The 16,789-nt window shown below is 40.7% G+C and overlaps 1 protein-coding gene and 1 pseudogene across 1 annotated transcript; both read right to left on the bottom strand.

The window, feature by feature from the left end:
* Positions 1-7,058: 7,058 nt before the first annotated feature.
* Positions 7,059-12,030, bottom strand: LOC116931320 (annotated as a pseudogene).
* Positions 12,031-12,510: 480 nt separating this feature from the next.
* LOC123475959 lies at positions 12,511-14,245 on the bottom strand. Its single transcript, XM_045179218.1, has 2 exons — positions 13,411-14,245; positions 12,511-13,337 (listed from the first exon to the last, which is right to left on the bottom strand). Exons 1-2 carry the CDS (start codon positions 14,243-14,245, stop codon positions 12,511-12,513), a joined length of 1,662 nt encoding a protein of 553 aa, XP_045035153.1.
* Between the last annotated feature and the right edge of the window lie 2,544 nt (positions 14,246-16,789).

Below are 16,789 nucleotides of genomic sequence, written 5' to 3' on the forward strand. Positions count from 1 at the left end.
ATAAATACAAGATCCATACACTATTCTATAATACAAGTTACCAAACGAATCACTGACGAGAAGTCGGGTAAATTCCAATTGACAATGTGAAAAAAAAGACTGACAAACGCCGGCTATTAGGCCCACAGACGACAATTAAATGAAAGGGTAATGAAAAAACACCAATTAGGACTAAACAGTAGTGATCTGCGCCACCTATATAAAATTATTGTTAATCCGACGGACCAGTCTGGGTAGGCAGTGAAATGGTTTCTTGACGTTGGGCCTTCTCGGAGGTATGGTGCGTGGTTGTAATTTCCTCCGTATGGGCTGCCGTCTCTGCTCCTTGAGAAACTAGCTTCTCGGCTACGCGAATAATTTGATTCTCTGCTGTTGTCTCGGCTTTGTTGGAATCGTACTCTTGAGTATGGTGATCTGGCTTGCCGTTCATTGCTATGTGGCTCTCTGGTTTGGTATCGGTTTGTTGCTGCTGTTGTCGCAGAATTTTCCTGGGATAGTTCACGACTTTTATTAGCGCATTCCAATTCCAAAATGTTTTTTCTTAATTTTTCTATTTCAGTCTTTTGTTAAGATAGTTCGTTGTCTTGTTGTTGTTCGTGGTGCGTGATTCCTGCTATGACGGCAGTGATTTCTTTTTCTTTGTTGTTTTCCTTGTTTGGTAAAATTTGTTCAGATATGAACAATTTTTTACAAAGAGCATCAAAGTCGTTAGGATCTTCAGGCATTCTTAAATACCGTTCAGCTTTTATCTTCGGTAGAATCCCATGCAGAAGAATTTTGATTTTTGTTCCGTCTCTCATCTTCTTTACTTTACTCAGTAGTTTGTCTTCCACGATGGTTGTTTTATCTTTTGTCTTCTTTTCCTTCGATGCTGTCGTATAGGCTATTCAATCTGGACACGAATGCTCGGCAATTCTCTTCTGGTTTTTGTTTAAGTTTCAAGAATTTTTTCTTGAGGTAGCTAAGTCGAAAGCGTACTGGAATCTTTCGATGATTGCTTCTCTCCAATCTCAACAGTTAAGTTCTTCACCTTACTCTTCACTATATTCTTCGTACCACTCAATGGCTTCTCCTTTTAGCCGATCTGAGAAAAACCGTAATTTTTGGTTGTCATCCCAGTCATTGTTCCTGGCAACGTGTTCCGCTCCTTTCCGCCATTCCGTGATGAGTTTATCTGTTCTCTTTCCTTTGAAAGGTAGGATGGATTTTTTTTCTTCTCTGGAAAAAAACTCTCACAAAACTTTAACAGTTGGTTGAGTTAGGCTAGTCACCATAGCTTGTTCGTCAGTTGTTGCTTTGCTGCTTGTCGAAGCTTCGTTCCCAGCGTTGGCGTCATCGGTCATACTGCTGGCGTCGTGAGTGATTCCCATCTTAAGATTTTGATTCAGGTTCCATTTTCCTTTTGAAGATGATCTATGTCGTTGTTTTGCAACTCTATTTGTTTTTTAGAGTATCTATCACTTGTTGTAGTTCAGAAACTTGTTCAGCTTCTAGTTAAAAATGTAAGGATTTCTCTCCCATTCCCGTTAGAGATGTTTAGTCATTAATCTGGTTTATTAGTTCCGTTACTTCTTCAATTTTTTCTTCCCGTGTTGAATCGTCTGTTCCTTCAGCCTTCAGAAAATTAAATTCTCGTTGTTTATATTCTGCTATGCGACTCTCCAGATACGATATTTTATCTTGCTGCTTGGTGGTGTATGCTTGGACTTCTAGTAGTTCTTTTTCGATGTCTCTGGTCTTCACGGTTATATCTGTCAGATTTTTTTTTCTGTCTGGGTCTCGTTAAAGGCTTTTTTCGTTTCTCTGATCTCGTTTTCTAACTGCTGGATCCTTTCTGAAGTGTTTCTAACCTCTTTCTTGGTGGCATCTAGTTTTTCTATCAGCAATTTTTTTCTTTCTCAGGCTAGTTAATGGTCTCCTGGCTCTCTTTTTCAATGTCTGCGATAACGTCTTCTTGTTTCTTCAGCAAACTTTTAAGGTAAGTTTTTGGGGTAGTACTTTCTTGATTCTCTAATTCTTTAATTAGTTTTTATTAATCTAATCTAATTGTTTCTTTATTAATCTTCTCTAATTCTTTAATTCGGGTGTAGGCTTTCTCAAGCGATTTTGTAAGGGTGTTATTGTTTTCTTGTAATTGTTCAAGGGAGCTACTTAATGTGTATTTGGAACTTTTAGCTTTCTTTTTTATATTGTCAAGCTGTTTATTCAAATTAGAATTTTCCAATTTTAATTCTGCTAATATTTTTTTTCACTAATCTGTTGGATAAGTACTTCTTTTTGTAGTACAGTAATTGTACCAGATAGAAATTCTTATTCTTTACCATGAATAAATTTTACTTGTTGTAAAAGATCATCTACTTTACTTTGTTCTCCACCACGCCGTGCTATTTCAGATTCTTAGGGTATTAGCTGTCTCAGTTACTATGTTAGGTGTGATATTGTCTGGGGTCTCCAAAGTTTTCTTTAATATAGAGTGCGTATAAAGTTGAAGTGTGTTGTTAGTTTTTCTGTGGATGTCTTGTTTTTTTTCCTCTATTTGCTTTAAGTTAAGTGTCGTTGAGATGGTTTGGTGGTGTTTACTTTTTTCGTTAAAATAATCGTACTCGCTCTACGAGCTCTTTCCAATGTGCGATAAACTGTTCTCTAATTTGGTGTGTTTCGGACTCAGGGTCTTGGGTGTCAAGGGTATCTAGAGTAGGATATAGGGAGGGTAGGTGCTGGTGAGTTAAGTCGCGGTAAAGTGGATTAGTGTTGAGAGCAGTCTCTGGTGAGTTTTTAGAAATGCTATTCATTCGCTTACCTCTGATGTTGTAGGTTCTGACGCACCTTGTAGCCTCACTAGCACATGCACTTTTCCATACTTAATACAATATCCAACAGATCTTTTTACTCACTTTACAGTCTTAAGCTTTTTCAGTCTCGTTGGGACCTCCAAATGTAAGATCTGCTTTTAATATTGTATTTTGTCCTCGGTGCATAGTACAACGTTTTACTGAGAGTACAAAACAGCTCTGGAAATACAAGAGACTGCAACGAGTTTATATACTCCTAGAAGGCAGCTTACACCGGATGAAGCATCCACCGGTAGGGGCATCCACCGGGAGTAACATCCAAAGGTAGTAACATCCGCCTGTAGAGACATCAGCCGGTGGTGAATCCTCCGGATGCAACATCAGCTGGTGCTCACGTCGACCGTGACGCACGTCAGTCGTGATATACATCAACCGTGACGTACCTTGACCATGACGTACGTCAACCGTAACAAGATGAGGTGGGAGAGGCTTAGCTGAGCGACATATACTATGCGCCACTCCAACTCCCGTTCAAGGATAATGGAAATGTAGTATAGTAGAAGCGGTTCGTTACATAATGGTACATCTTGAATATTCGTTTGATTCACAGTTTAGATCTTAAATTAAGTCATGATAATTTTATTCAAACCAATAACAAGTACTGAACATTGTGTGTTTTATTCCACTTATTCATAAAATGACAGTGACTTCAGGGATTAAGTTTGAACAGAAATATAAATCATCCAAAACAAGTTTCCGTTTGTAGTATAAGCAAGGTTGACTCTCATGTCGTAAAATGGTACCTCTTGAATTTTCTTTTGTTTCACAGTTCAGATCTTAAATTAAGTCATGATATTTTTATTCAAAACAGATAACAAGTACTGAACATTGTGTGTTTTTTTCCACTGATTTATAAAATGACAGTGATTTTCTAGTTGAAAGGTAAACAGATATATAAATCAACAAAAACAAGTTTCCGTTTGTAGTATGAGCAAGGATGACTCTCCTAGCGTTTAATGGTACCTCTTGAATTTTAGTTTGAATCACAGTTTAGATATTAAATTAGGCCATGATATTTATTTTCAAAACCAATAACAAGAACTCAACATTGTGTGTTTTATTCCACTGATTTATAAAATTACAGTGATTTTCAGGATGAAGGGTAAACATAAATATAAATCAACAAAAACAAGTTTCCGTTTGTAGTATAAGCAAGGATGACTCACATGTCGTGTAATGGTTTGTCTTGAATTTTCATTTGATTCACAGTTATGATTTTAAATTAAGTTATGATATTTTTATTCAAAACCCATATCAAGTACTGAGCATTGTGTGTTTTATTCCACTGATTCATAAAATGACAGGGATTTTCGAGTAAAAGGGTAAAAATAAATATGAATCCACAAAAATAAGTTTCCGTTTGTAGTATAAGCAAGGATGACTCTCTTGTCGTGAAATGGTACCTCTTGAATTTTCGTTTTATTCACAGTTTAGATCTTAAATTAAGTCATGATATATTCATTCAAAACCAATAAGAAGTACTGAACATTGTGTGTTTTATTCAACTGCTTCATAAAATGACAGTGATTTTTGGAATGAAGGGTAAACATCAATATAAATCAACAAAAAAAGTTTCTGTTTGTGGTATAAGCAAGGATGACGCTCCCAGCGTGTAGTGGTTCCTCTTAGTTTTCGTTTTATTCACAGTTTAGATCTTAAATTAAGTTATGATATTTTTATTCAGAACCAATAACAAGTACTGAAAATTGTGGTTTTTATTCCACTGACTCATAAAATGACAGTGATTTTCGAGTTAAAGGGTAAACATAAATATAAATCAACAAAAAAAAGTTTCCGTTTGTTGCAGAAGCAAGGATTATTCTCCTAGCGTGTAATGGTACCTTTTGAATTTTCGTTTGATTCACAATGTAAATCATAAATTAAGTCATGATATTTTTATTCAAAACCAATAAGGAGTACTGAACATTGTGTTTTTTATTCCACAGATTCATAAAATGACAGTTATTTTTGAGTTGAAGACATAAATATAAACCAAGAAAAACATGCTTCTGTTTGTAGTATAAGCAATGATGACTCTCTTGTCGTGTAATCGTACCTCTTCAATTTTTGTTTGATTCACATTTTAAATCTTAAATTATGTCGTTATATTTTTATTCAAAACGAAAAACAAGTACTGAACATTATGTGTTTTATTCGACTGATTCATAAAATGACAGTAATTTTTAGAATGAAGGTTAAACATCAATATAAATCAACAAAAACAAGTTTCCGTTTGTAGTATAAGCAAGTATGACTCTCCTAGCGTGTAATGGTACCTCTAAAATTTTCGTTTGATTCACAATTTAGATCGGAAATTAGGTCATGATTTGTTTATTCAAAACCAATTACAAGTACTTAACATTGTGGGTTTTATTCCACTGATTCATAAAATTACAGCGATTTTTGACATGAAGGGTAAATATAAATTTAAATTTAAAAACACCACTTTCCGTTTGTAGTATAAGCAAGTTTGATTTTTCTAGCGTGAAATGGTACCTCTTGAATTTTAGTTTGATTCACAGTTTAGATATTAAATTTAGTCATTATATCTTATTCAAAACCAATTACAAGTACTGAACATTCTGTGTTTTATTCCACTGACAATTAAATTGCGCGTTGCAAGACGACAATATTTGATCCAACTATTTTGCGCCGTAACAACTCTCCTAGCGTGCTATGGTACCTCTTGAATTTAAATTTGATTCACAGTTTAGATCTTAAATTAAGTCATGATATTTTTATTCAAAACCAAAAACCAAGTACTGAACATTGTTTGTTTTATTCCACTGATTCATAAAATGACAGTGATATTCGAGTTGAAAGGTAAACATAAACATAAATCAACAAAAAAAGTTTTCGTTTGTAGTATAAGCAAGGATGACTCTCCTGTCGTGTAATGGTACCTTTTAAACTTTCATTTGATTCACAGTTTAGATCTTAGTTTAAGTTAGGAAAATTCTGTTCAAAACCAATAACAAGTACTGCACATTGTGTCTTTTATTCCAGTTATTCATAAAATGACAGTGATTTTCCAGTTGAAGGGTAGACATAAATATAAATCAACAAAAACTAGATTCCGTTTGTACTTGCAGTAAGGATGACTCTCCTGTCGTGTAATGGTACCTCTTGAATTTTCGTTTGATTCACAGTTTAGATCTGAAATTAAGTCATGATAATTTTATTCAAAACCAATAACAAGTACTGAACATTGTGTATTTTATTCAACTTATTCATAAAATGACAACGATTTTCGGGAAGAAGGGTAAACAAAAATATAAATAAACAAAAACAAGTATCCGTTTGTAGTATAAGTGTAATGGCTTACACGCGCGTGGAACGTGTAAACTATCACAAGATTTTAAAGTAAAAAAGAATCGTTTTTTGACTTTACCGCATGTTGTATTTGTAAGCACAGTAGGGCTGGGACAGCCGGGACAGACAGGAACAACTAGCGAGAATACTAACAGAAGACTGAACAGGCAAGCGAATTCTAGTTCTATTTATTAGTTCTTCAGGAAGCAGTTTTTCCTTGGTTGGCGTGGGAGTCACGGTAGCGTCCTTTCCAACGGTCAACTTGACCTTCTTCTTTGTTCGAAAACAAGGTGGCTTTTTCCGCAACGGTCAACTCCCGGTATTGCATGGGGCGCCAGAGGGGTGACTTTTTAGAAAGTCGAAGGCTATTGTTTCTCTGTTGTCAGAGATCTCGATTATTTACATCACCCCCCCTCCTCAATTGTTGCGCCCCGCAACTATCACTCCCAGCTTCTGAACGCAAATCGCAAGGGAATGCGACGGAAGAGCAAGATAGAACAGGAGGAGGCACTATAGGAATGAAAAATGGAAAGTAACAGCAAAGTAACTGCGGCAATTTTATGGATACGGAAGTAGAGAGAGCAAACGCGCACATAGAAAAGACATTGTGGCAAAATTATGTGAAAAATGAATAGCGCAAACAATGGCCACACGATAAAAAAGAAAAAAATGGAAAAGAACAGAGCGATGATTACTGCTGGAAGAGTGAGAGTGAAAAGCATTACGATAAGAATTAATAAGGCACACTGTGACTAAGTTATACGTAGAATAAGAGGAGGGAAATGAAACAGCAATGGGGAAAAAAAGGAAACGACACTATGGCGACTACTAAAGGAAATGATAGTATAAGGGGACGACATTAAGAACTGAGAAAAAGGGAACACTGTGGCAAAATTATAAGGTAAAAGGAAATGTGCTAGCGATGAAAAACGACACTATGGCAATTTTATTCGACTCTTCGTGGCTGTGATCGTGGTCTCCATGGTAAGAATGCTTCGCCAATACTGACAACGCACCAAATCCCGAGACTGCTCCGAAATTCTTTACCCATCCACCGATCTTAGCGACGAAATCAATATTCGTTGCGTCGCTGTGATGAATGAGTACGTTTGATGTCAATAATTGGCGTGAGTTATCTTCTGCGTAATGCTCATGAATAGAAGCCAAGATGTCAGCCATCACCGACGCGTGACTCAACGGCCTGTTTTGCATCGCGGAATTCATTTGCAAAAAATTTTGTAGAGAATTATCAGCTTCATACGTCGCCAATCCGACCAGGCGTCTGCCGTTTCTTGGAACTGTTGTGATTACCGGAACCCACCCACCATCCGCGTGGATGTGAGTTTTCCCATTAAAGTTGACGTAGCTAGTTTCATGCCAATAACATGGGTGGTATGGAACAAGTTGCCATCCGTTATGGGCTATTGTGAAGTTCATAAAACGAGGCTGATTTCCACATTTCGTCCGCTCGGCACCGAAGGATACATTAAAAGGTGCGCAACGTGCTACCTCAACCTGCGCTCCATTAGGGTGTTTCATTTAAACAAAATGTTTGATTTTCACTGGGGCATCTTGATTCCGTGATGTAAAAGTATATGATTAGTAAGCAGATTTTTTTTTGCTATGTTTGACCCTACCGCAGCACGATTGTTAGAAAAATAGGGCAAAAAACTACACTACAAATTGTTTTTTTTTCAATTCACTAATTTTTTTTACGGCCTGTTGATTTTTTGAAAAATAAGTCTTTTTTTTCCTTACTCAATAGTTTTGAAAAAATCGGATACATCCTTGGGGTACCGCAACCGGACGCAACCGAAAAAATCTTACCCAATTAGGTTTATTCTGTGTTTTTTATGAATATCAATTAGATTGAGGATAGTACACAGGCTACATTTTATCACTTCGATTGAATGAGATTATTCATTGTTGATTTGGTAAGCTTCGGCATGTTTTGTCGGTGAGCCTCGACGACTTGAAGCACAGATTGCAATTGAATAGGGTCTTTGGTGACGTTGATGAAATCAGCTACTAATTTTACCCCTCGCTCGGCGCAGTCGTTTACAACTTCAAGGGATTTGACGAAGGCGGAAATTTTCCTGTATCCAGACATTTGATTCCAAACATCCACGGGGGCGTACATTCAGTCCAGTTATTCCTCTGTTTTCCCCAGTAGTGAAAACAGATGCCACGATCACGTTTCGATACAAGCTACTAGGCTAATAGAAAGTTCGATGGAACTTTTTTCTTTGAATACAGCCAATGGAAATTTTGGTTTGCTAGGTTTGAAGATTTGTTTCTCGTTGCGGAAGAAAAGCAGTTTTTCAATCATCGCCTTTCATGTTGGACTTGCTAGAGTGTCATCAAAAAGAGCCAAAATTACGAGCTCTTCTGTCACGTACCAGAGATGGTTGAAAACAGACTTTAAAGCTGTTTTCGCTATTTCTGAGTCCTCTTCCTTATAGTCTTGCAATAAGGAAAGATACTTAACATCAAGAGACGGGGCAGCTGAAGCAAGTCTTGAACGCAAAAATGCTTCACTATGGATTAAAGCAGCAAATTTAGAAAGACGATTCACTTGCTTTCGTTCGTTTTGGGTAAGATGGAAGCGTTCCGACATCATTTCAATTTTTATGATGTAAATTTTGTAGGCCATGAATCTAGCTGTATGGTGTGCTCCTGGCTTGTGTAGTTTAAAGCCCCTTGGTACTACTCCTCCGAGGAAAACGACGGTTATTTCAACTAGTTCACGGTAATCTTCACGTGGAAAGGTGTTGTCGGCAAGGCACAATTCTCCCCAATCCAAAACAGACTGGGCTTGTTTGCGTAGAGGCTCACTTAGTGTTGACCAGTCATAAAGGACCAAATGAGCAACAGATTGGTCCAGTGCAGGAAATTCTGTTTGAAAACAAACAAATATTCTTTCGGATGGGCCATTTCTCGAACCCAAAATTTTTTCTCCGACATGTTTTACATGCACTTCGAAGATATGATGTCTACAAGCCAGCCACAATACTGCGTAATTAAGTTTTTTTTCAATTATAGTCCCTGCCCCTTCGCAGCACCCAGTAGGGCTAGCCGTAGTGTCAAAAACTATGCCCACGACTTTCGTGATCTTCCATTCTTCTAATAAATCGAGAACAGCTTTGTAGTGAGCTTCACCAGTCGAATTGGGTATTATTGGCGCACCCAAAAATTTAGGTTGTCGCAAGCCAAATCCACTAACGAGTATTGCTACTCTTTCGCTTCCTTCACCACTATTATCCCTGTTAAATTATGTGATTTGGTTTCAGTTACGACGTTACGCGGAAATATTTTTATTTTAAATATTTTTACTCGGTGAATTTGGAGTCCCAGTGAAGGACAACATGATCCGGCTCTACCCAGTTAGATTTTATTATAGCATGTTCTTCCGTTTGAGCAGACCTATTACTTCGCCATGTTGAGGAAGTTGACAGAGTTAAGTCGTTTATATCTCCACCAGCTGTTTTAACAACAGAAGCAACCACGACAGTTGGATCTCTAACACTCAAACCTCGACTAACAGATACTTGACTGATTGCTTTAACAAGTGTTTTGGCAGGAACAGCTAGAGAAATAGTCGAGGGCCTTTTCCTTTTTCTTAGTCTAGAAAGCGTGAACTCTTTTTCTACTAGCACGTCGTCGTCGTTGCTGGAAGAACTGTCACTGATATCAATATCTTCTTCTTGCGTTATTCTTTGAATTTGAGCTCTTTTTGACTCTGCCAATTGGGCTGTCTTCTGCCTCTCAGCTCGTTTCTTCTCCTTTTCAGCAAGAGTTTTATCAACTCCGATCATATAACCAATCTGTGGGTATTGACGTTGGCCATTGAGAAACTTTAAATCTTCTTCCCAGCTTGACGAACGACGTCGACTATGGGATAGAATATTTTCTACATCAGGCGGAGAAAAGTCACTAAGCTTATTCAGTTCTGCTTGAAATTTTTCTATTTGAGCTAAACTAGCAATACTAGATCTTCTCTTTAATGGGATTTTCTTCAATGTGCTCCACTTTGTATATAGTTTCACGAGCTGGTCGATGCACGCTTTATCTGGCTTCATGGGAATATATGAACGATTCCAAAGTGGTTTTAGCTCATCAAAGAAAATCTGAGAACACAGTTCTCACGTAGCAGTGCTTTCACTGAGAGTTTGTCCGAGAGAAAACATTCGTCGTAGCACAATCGAGTTAAGTGGTAATTTGTTGGCACTCGATAAACTATCAGTGCAACCACGACCAATGAAAAAGTCATTTTTGTTGGCTTACAATTCTGATGCTTATATTGAACTGGTTTACACACTATAAAGAGGTAATAACCTAGTCTAGGGGTAAAAGGGAACTGACTAACATTTTTGAGACCAGCACGTGCGACTCCTGCGACCGTTGAACGCTCGGAGGTGACCCGTGGGACCGTAGGCACAAAAACACACAGAAAAAACAAAGATTTTTTCGGTTGCGGTACCCCGTGGATGTTTCCGTTTTCTTTCAAAATTATTGAGTAAGGAAAACAAAGACTTCTCTTTCGAAAAAATCAACATGCCGTAAAAAAAAATTAGCGAATTGAAAAAAAAAATTACATTTTAGTGTAGTTTTTTGCCCTATTTTTCTAACAATCGCGCTGCGGTAGGGTCAAACAAAGTAAAAAAAATAAACTGCTAGCTAATGCAATACTTTTACATCACGGAATCTAGAAGCCCCAGTGAAAATCAAAAATTTTGTTGAAATGTAACACCCTAGCGCTCCCTACACCGTTAATCTTGAACAACTAGGCAGTTGAAGTTGGGTAGCCGCGTACCACCCGTCGATCTTAGCACTCAAGAGGATACTAGTGCGCGTTGCTTTTCGGTTCTCACATTGGAGGCGTCTAATTTCATTCGCCAGTTGATTTACTTGGTCTAGTGCCAGATCTCCTAGTATATTGATGATGAGCCGCCTGCTTGATCTCTGCTGCTAATGACGCAGGAATCTTACGCTCTGTGGTATTCTGGGAATCGATGCTGTCGTAAGACCCGTTTTTGTGCACTTCGACTTACAACGGAGTGGCTAGTGGTTCTGTAGCGTTCCTAAGAACCCGAGGTATATAAGGTATACAGTTCCGGCGTTGGTATGATAATGACAATCAGGATTTTTCCATTCCATTAATGCTGAACAAGGTGGATTTGCCACACCGTTCTAATTCCTTCGTAACATCAACGAAGTAGTCTGTTTGACTGATCCGGTCCTGTAAGCACCGCATTTTTGGATCGTGAGTCTTGTACAACAGGCCGTCGTTTACCGATTTGCCTGCAATTTTGAGATCACAGGGTTTTTTTTCTTTGTACGCGTCTTCCCAAATAAGCGTTTGAAGATTTCTGGTTACGAAACCGTTATAGGGGAATTCGATTGTACCGACAGGGGAGTTGATAGTGCAATTGTCGCACTCACTTTCCAGCGCGACCTCCGCGATTTTACAATGGAATGTGACGGCCCAACGTTTTGTCATCCAAACCGGCTGTACCGAGGGCATCACGTCTTAGTTTTACTTGTGACTGCCTTTCGCGTACATTGTCTTGTTTTTGCATTTCCTTAGATCCCGCATCTCTTCACAGTCGGAAGTGGATACTAGAACGGCCGATTTACTTTCAGAAGTGTAATTCCAACCGAAGAAGTCGGTAAAGATAGATCGAGTGACCACCCACATGCGACAAACGTGTCCTGGGAATCGTTTAACTTCTGGTAAATGGGAGTACAGGGTGTACGTAACATTTTTTTGGGGTGCAGGATCTTCCGATCCAAGGAGGCAGTCTTCATCGTCAAAGGCGATGAACCCATCCTTTCGCTCGTTACTACAGTCACATACAGTAGTCATGATGGCCCCTGTCGTGTGTAGACTGGCGAGGAGAACTAACACGAAATAACTAGAGAAGGAGACAAATTGAGTCGGATATACCGAAATAACATGTTGAATGGGCAATCAACAACAAAAAAATTTACGGAACAAGACGAGTATAAAACGGTAGAGAAAGATGGGAGTGGGGCTGGGTGTTTATCGCTAATCTAATAGGAAGTCTCGGAACCTGTCCGGAGGACTAGTAGCTCTTTTTGGGCGTGCAATTGTGTTACTTCCTTCCAGGGGTGCTAGAGGTACTCTAAGGGGGGTTAGCGGAGGGGGGAGGTTTGACCAGTCATCTCGACTTGGCTGTCGAGAATAATTGACTCTGTTTCTATCTTGTATTAAAGAGAGAATACAGTTAGATTAAGTAGTGACGATAATGAGTGATAAGAGGGGGAGAGAGTCTGAGAGAGAGTCAGCAAGAGCTGTCTTTCGTCGTCGTGGTCTTGTTCTGCACTAGCTGCCCCGACTCGCCAAGGGCGCGAAGGGGGTAAAACGACCTAGACAAAAAGGAGGGATGGGAAAATGAACAGTGTTGACAAATTCAGGTGATAATTTTCGACATATTCTTGGCCGGAAGTATTTATTCTTGCGCTTCGTCCCTGATCCATTTTTCGGCAGTGATGGCTGCTTTTCGTCGGGGTCTCGTTGGTAGAGAAGTGTCGGAATTGGGAGAAATTTGAGCGCGTGGAGAAGAATCAATTGTTGCGGGAACTTCCAGCGGAACAATTTCGAAACAGGACGGTTTGTTTTTCCTTTTGCGGTGCGGATGTTGGCTGCTTGAATTTCTCCATCCGGGCTGGTGATGAGGCTATCAATCACAGCTAGCTTCCAGTCAATTCTGGGTCCTTCGTTATGAACTAGGACTATGTCGCCGACCTTGATGCTGGGTTTGAAACCATTCTTGCTGGTGATGTGTCGTTCCCGGAGGCTGGTTAAGTGCTCTCTTTGCCAACGGGACCAGAAGGCTTTAAGGATTCGTTGGCGACGGCTAAACATGGCAAGGAGGTGAGAAAGCTTTTTACCGAAGGTGGGGTCTAGCAGTTCCTCTTCGACGGCTAGATCGTATGGGAGTGGAGTGAGACGACCATCGTACAGTAGATGAAACGGGGTAAGAGCTTGAGGGTCGTTCAAGTCGGACGACACATACGTGAGCGGGCGGTCGTTCAAAATGGCCTCGATTTCTGTGACCATCGTGCGGAACTCATTGAATTTGAGTTTTGTACGACCAAACATCTTCTTAAGGGCTTCTTTGGTCAGGCCGACAAGTCGTTCCCAGAAGCCTCATACCAAGGTGCACGCTTTGGGATAAAACGCAACTCGATTTGACGGTCGGAAAGATATTTGGTGACTTACGAGTTGTTGAATAGGGACTTGAGGGCAGGGCGGCAAGTTCGAAGGTTGTGGCATTGTCCGAAAGAATCATTGTTGGCGTGAAGTGATTGGAGATGAAACTTCTGAAGGCTAGTATAAAGTTATCCGCCGTGAGGTCCTCTACTAATTTCAGGTGGATGGCACGAGATGTAGTGCACGTAAAAAGGCATCTGTAAGCCTTTGGATCCGGCTGGCCAGGTAGACCACGGACTGGAAATGGGCCAGCAAAGTCGATGCCAGTCACGGCGAAGGCCTTGTCCCCACGGACGCGGAAACTGGGTAATGTAGCTGGATTGGGGGCTCTGTAAGGGGCCCCGTTTACCCGGCGGCAGCGAGTGCAGAGGCGCACGATGGATTTCACTTGTTGACGAATGGATGGGATCCAGAAGCGTTGTCGAATATGACAGATCGTGTCACTGACTCCGGAATGAAGGGAAAGCTCGTGATAATAGGAAATAATGAGACGCGTGATCTCGGAGGATTTTGGCAAGAGAATAGGGTTGCGAGCGGTTTTAGGAATGTCGGCATTGAGTAACCGACCTCTGCAGCGAATGAGAGAATCACTGTCGATACATAGATCCAATTGGGTTACCAAAGGTGGCCGGCGACCCTTCATGTCATGAAGGTACTCAATTTTGGCAGTGAAATTGCGGTGCTGAAACGAACGACTCCATTGGATTTCAGCATTAAGTAGCTCCTTTGTCGTGAGAGGTCCTGTAATCCAGCTTGGTGATCCCTGTAGAAAATTGGTTGACTGGCGTAAAACACGAGCTGTTGTTCGCTTGAGCGATGTCCAATTGAAACGAGTAATATCCATGACTTTTGAAATATCAATGGGCGGAGCAGGAGCCGGAGCTGGATCAGGGTGGATAGCGGACAGATGAAGAACTTGAGTGGAGTTCAAACCGGATGCTTCCCATTGTGGCAATGCGCTGCGATCGGATAGCCATTGTTGCGGATTGTCAAAGTCCACAGGAAGAGAGATTATCTAAATTTGGAAGGCCCGTCAGACGGCCTATTGTTTTTTACTTATAATATATGTTGTAATTGTAAACTTTGTGTAGGCCGCCAGGGGCGCTGTCAAGCAGAGACTTCTTGGTGGCCGATATCGGCAATAGCCGTAGTTAGAATTTTTCCCCGTGTAAAGGCAGACGCCATTTCTTGTGTCAAAAGTTAGTTTCAATAAACCAGTGGTAGAACCTGCCTAAGTTAAATTCACAAAGGTATTCAATCGCAGGTATTAGCGTTATTATTTAGATTTAATACTTTTCAGCCATGATGGGCCACTAATCCAGATAGAGGATGCCTGAAGCTGATGAAGGGTCACACCCCTAGTGACTAGGTCTGCAGAATTTGATGTAGTTGGGCAGTAATGCCAGTTGGCCGAGTAGTCGCCGTTTAAATCTTGTAGTGTAGAAATACGATTAGCGACAAACAAATTCTTGTTCCGATCGCTCTTTGAGAGCCAACACAAAACAATTTGACTGTCCGACCACATTGTTATCGACAATGAAATACCAAGCGCTTTGAAGGCAACGATAATGGATGAAGCGACGCGAATCCCGATGATTGCGGCCATAAGCTCTAGTTGTGGGAGAGTCAGTTGTGAGCGGTCATTTTTTAAAGGCACAGCCCTGGCTTTAGACATGACAAATGGAACTCTGTTAGCCATCGATGAGGTAGGCGACCGCACCGTACGCTTGCGGACTGGCGTCTACGAAGACGTGCAAAGAATGTACACGAGATCTGGAGCCGAGGTAGGAACGAGGGATCTTTGGAGTAGCACCACTCAGAGAGGCGGCAAGGACGATCCATCGATCATAGAAGTTTGGAGGCAGTGGTTCGTCCCAGCCTAGTTTTATCTTCCATATGTCTTGAAAAAATACGCGGGCAGGAATGGGAAGTGGTAAAATAAATCCTAGTGGGTCAAAAAGGGAGGAAATCCCGCGTAACACATCACGCTTGCTAGCTCCAGGTGCGCAAAAGGGTGATAAATTGACAACGGGTAAGAGTAGGGTGTCGGTCTCGCGATTCCAGAACAAACCTAGAACCTTTGTGAGAGGGGAGGTGTCCCCGACGTCAATCGAGAATCGTACGATCTTTTATTGAGGAATCGTTTGATGCCCAAGATTGGAGGGATAACGACGCCTGTTGAAGGATGGAGCGGGATGCGGAATAATACTCCATAGCTTCAGTTGTAGAATTGCACCCAGTTAATAAGTTGTCCACATAGATATTGGACTCAATGTCGGAACTGATGGTAGACGGATGACGTTGAAGATGTTTCTTGATGACACAATTCAGAATAAAAGGGCTGCAACTGGCTCCAAAGGGAATAACTTTAAAACGGTAGATATCAAAATCAAAATCAGGGTCTGAGTCGTCGCTGAGCCACAGAAAGCGGACAAATTCACGATCGGATTCGTGAAGCAATACCCTGTGGAAGGCTTTTTCAATATCGGATGAAATACCGATATGGTGAATCCGGAAGCGAAGAAGAATGTGCAGCATATCATTTTGAAGGGGGGTCCAGTCAAAAGACAGTCGTTGAGACTGATCCCGGAACGAGTTTTACAGGAGCAGTCATACACTATGCGGATGGGAGATGTTGCTGACTCTTTTATCACTGCAAAGTGTGGGATGTAATGGCAGCCCCGAGGTGTCGGAAGAGAGTGCGGAACCTCTTCGATGAAACCAGCCGTGAGTTGATCGCGGATGATCTTGCTGTAGAGTGGAAGTATTTGTGATTTCTTCAACAGGCTTTGAACTGTGTTTCGGGTCCGTTTTTGACAGATTAAGTAATTAGAAGGCAGCTCGGGATGAGTAGGTTTCCAAGGTAGATTCACTGTGTACTGGCTGTTTTGGAAAGAAATTGAGTTGGCCTGATAAATGGATGCATCGGTATCATTCTCGTCATCTGGGAATATTCCAATCGCTTCTAGTGACCATAAATGATCAACACCTTCAGGGTGACTGGCAGAAATGTGATAGGAAGATCTTTGACTTGAAGTGACGGCTCCAGGAAGGGGACCTGAGATAAGGTAACCAATGAGGCTGTTGACGGCCGTAGGGCCTTGACCGTGCACGTTCTCGTCGTTAACGATGGTCCAGTAACAGTCAGCACCAATCAAAATTTCGACGGAAAAATTAACGTTAGACGTTGGAGGGTGTGCCAAAACAATATTCTTCAGATGGGGTAGCGATAAGAGAGCAGTACGATAAGGATCTTCCAGTGATTCTACGATTATAGGGAGGACCACCGCTTGAATTTGGACGCGATCGCCACTTAAACCATTGAGCCAAAGGTTGACTACGTCATAATAGCTTGGTTCTGGAGAAAAGGCAGGAAAACCTTTGAATC

Source organism: Daphnia magna, linkage group LG9 (assembly GCF_020631705.1).
Source record: "Daphnia magna isolate NIES linkage group LG9, ASM2063170v1.1, whole genome shotgun sequence".
NCBI lineage: Eukaryota > Metazoa > Arthropoda > Branchiopoda > Diplostraca > Daphniidae > Daphnia > Daphnia magna.

What these genes read in the sequence shown, in the direction of transcription:
- LOC123475959 (XM_045179218.1), bottom strand. Translation starts at nt 14,245, where the DNA reads ATGGATATTACTCGTTTCAATTGGACATCGCTCAAGCGAACAACAGCT. An exon ending in AAGTCCCTATTCAACAACTC is followed by an intron (nt 13,338 to 13,410) that starts GTAAGTCACCAA and finishes CCTTGGTATGAG; the next exon opens with GCTTCTGGGAACGACTTGTC.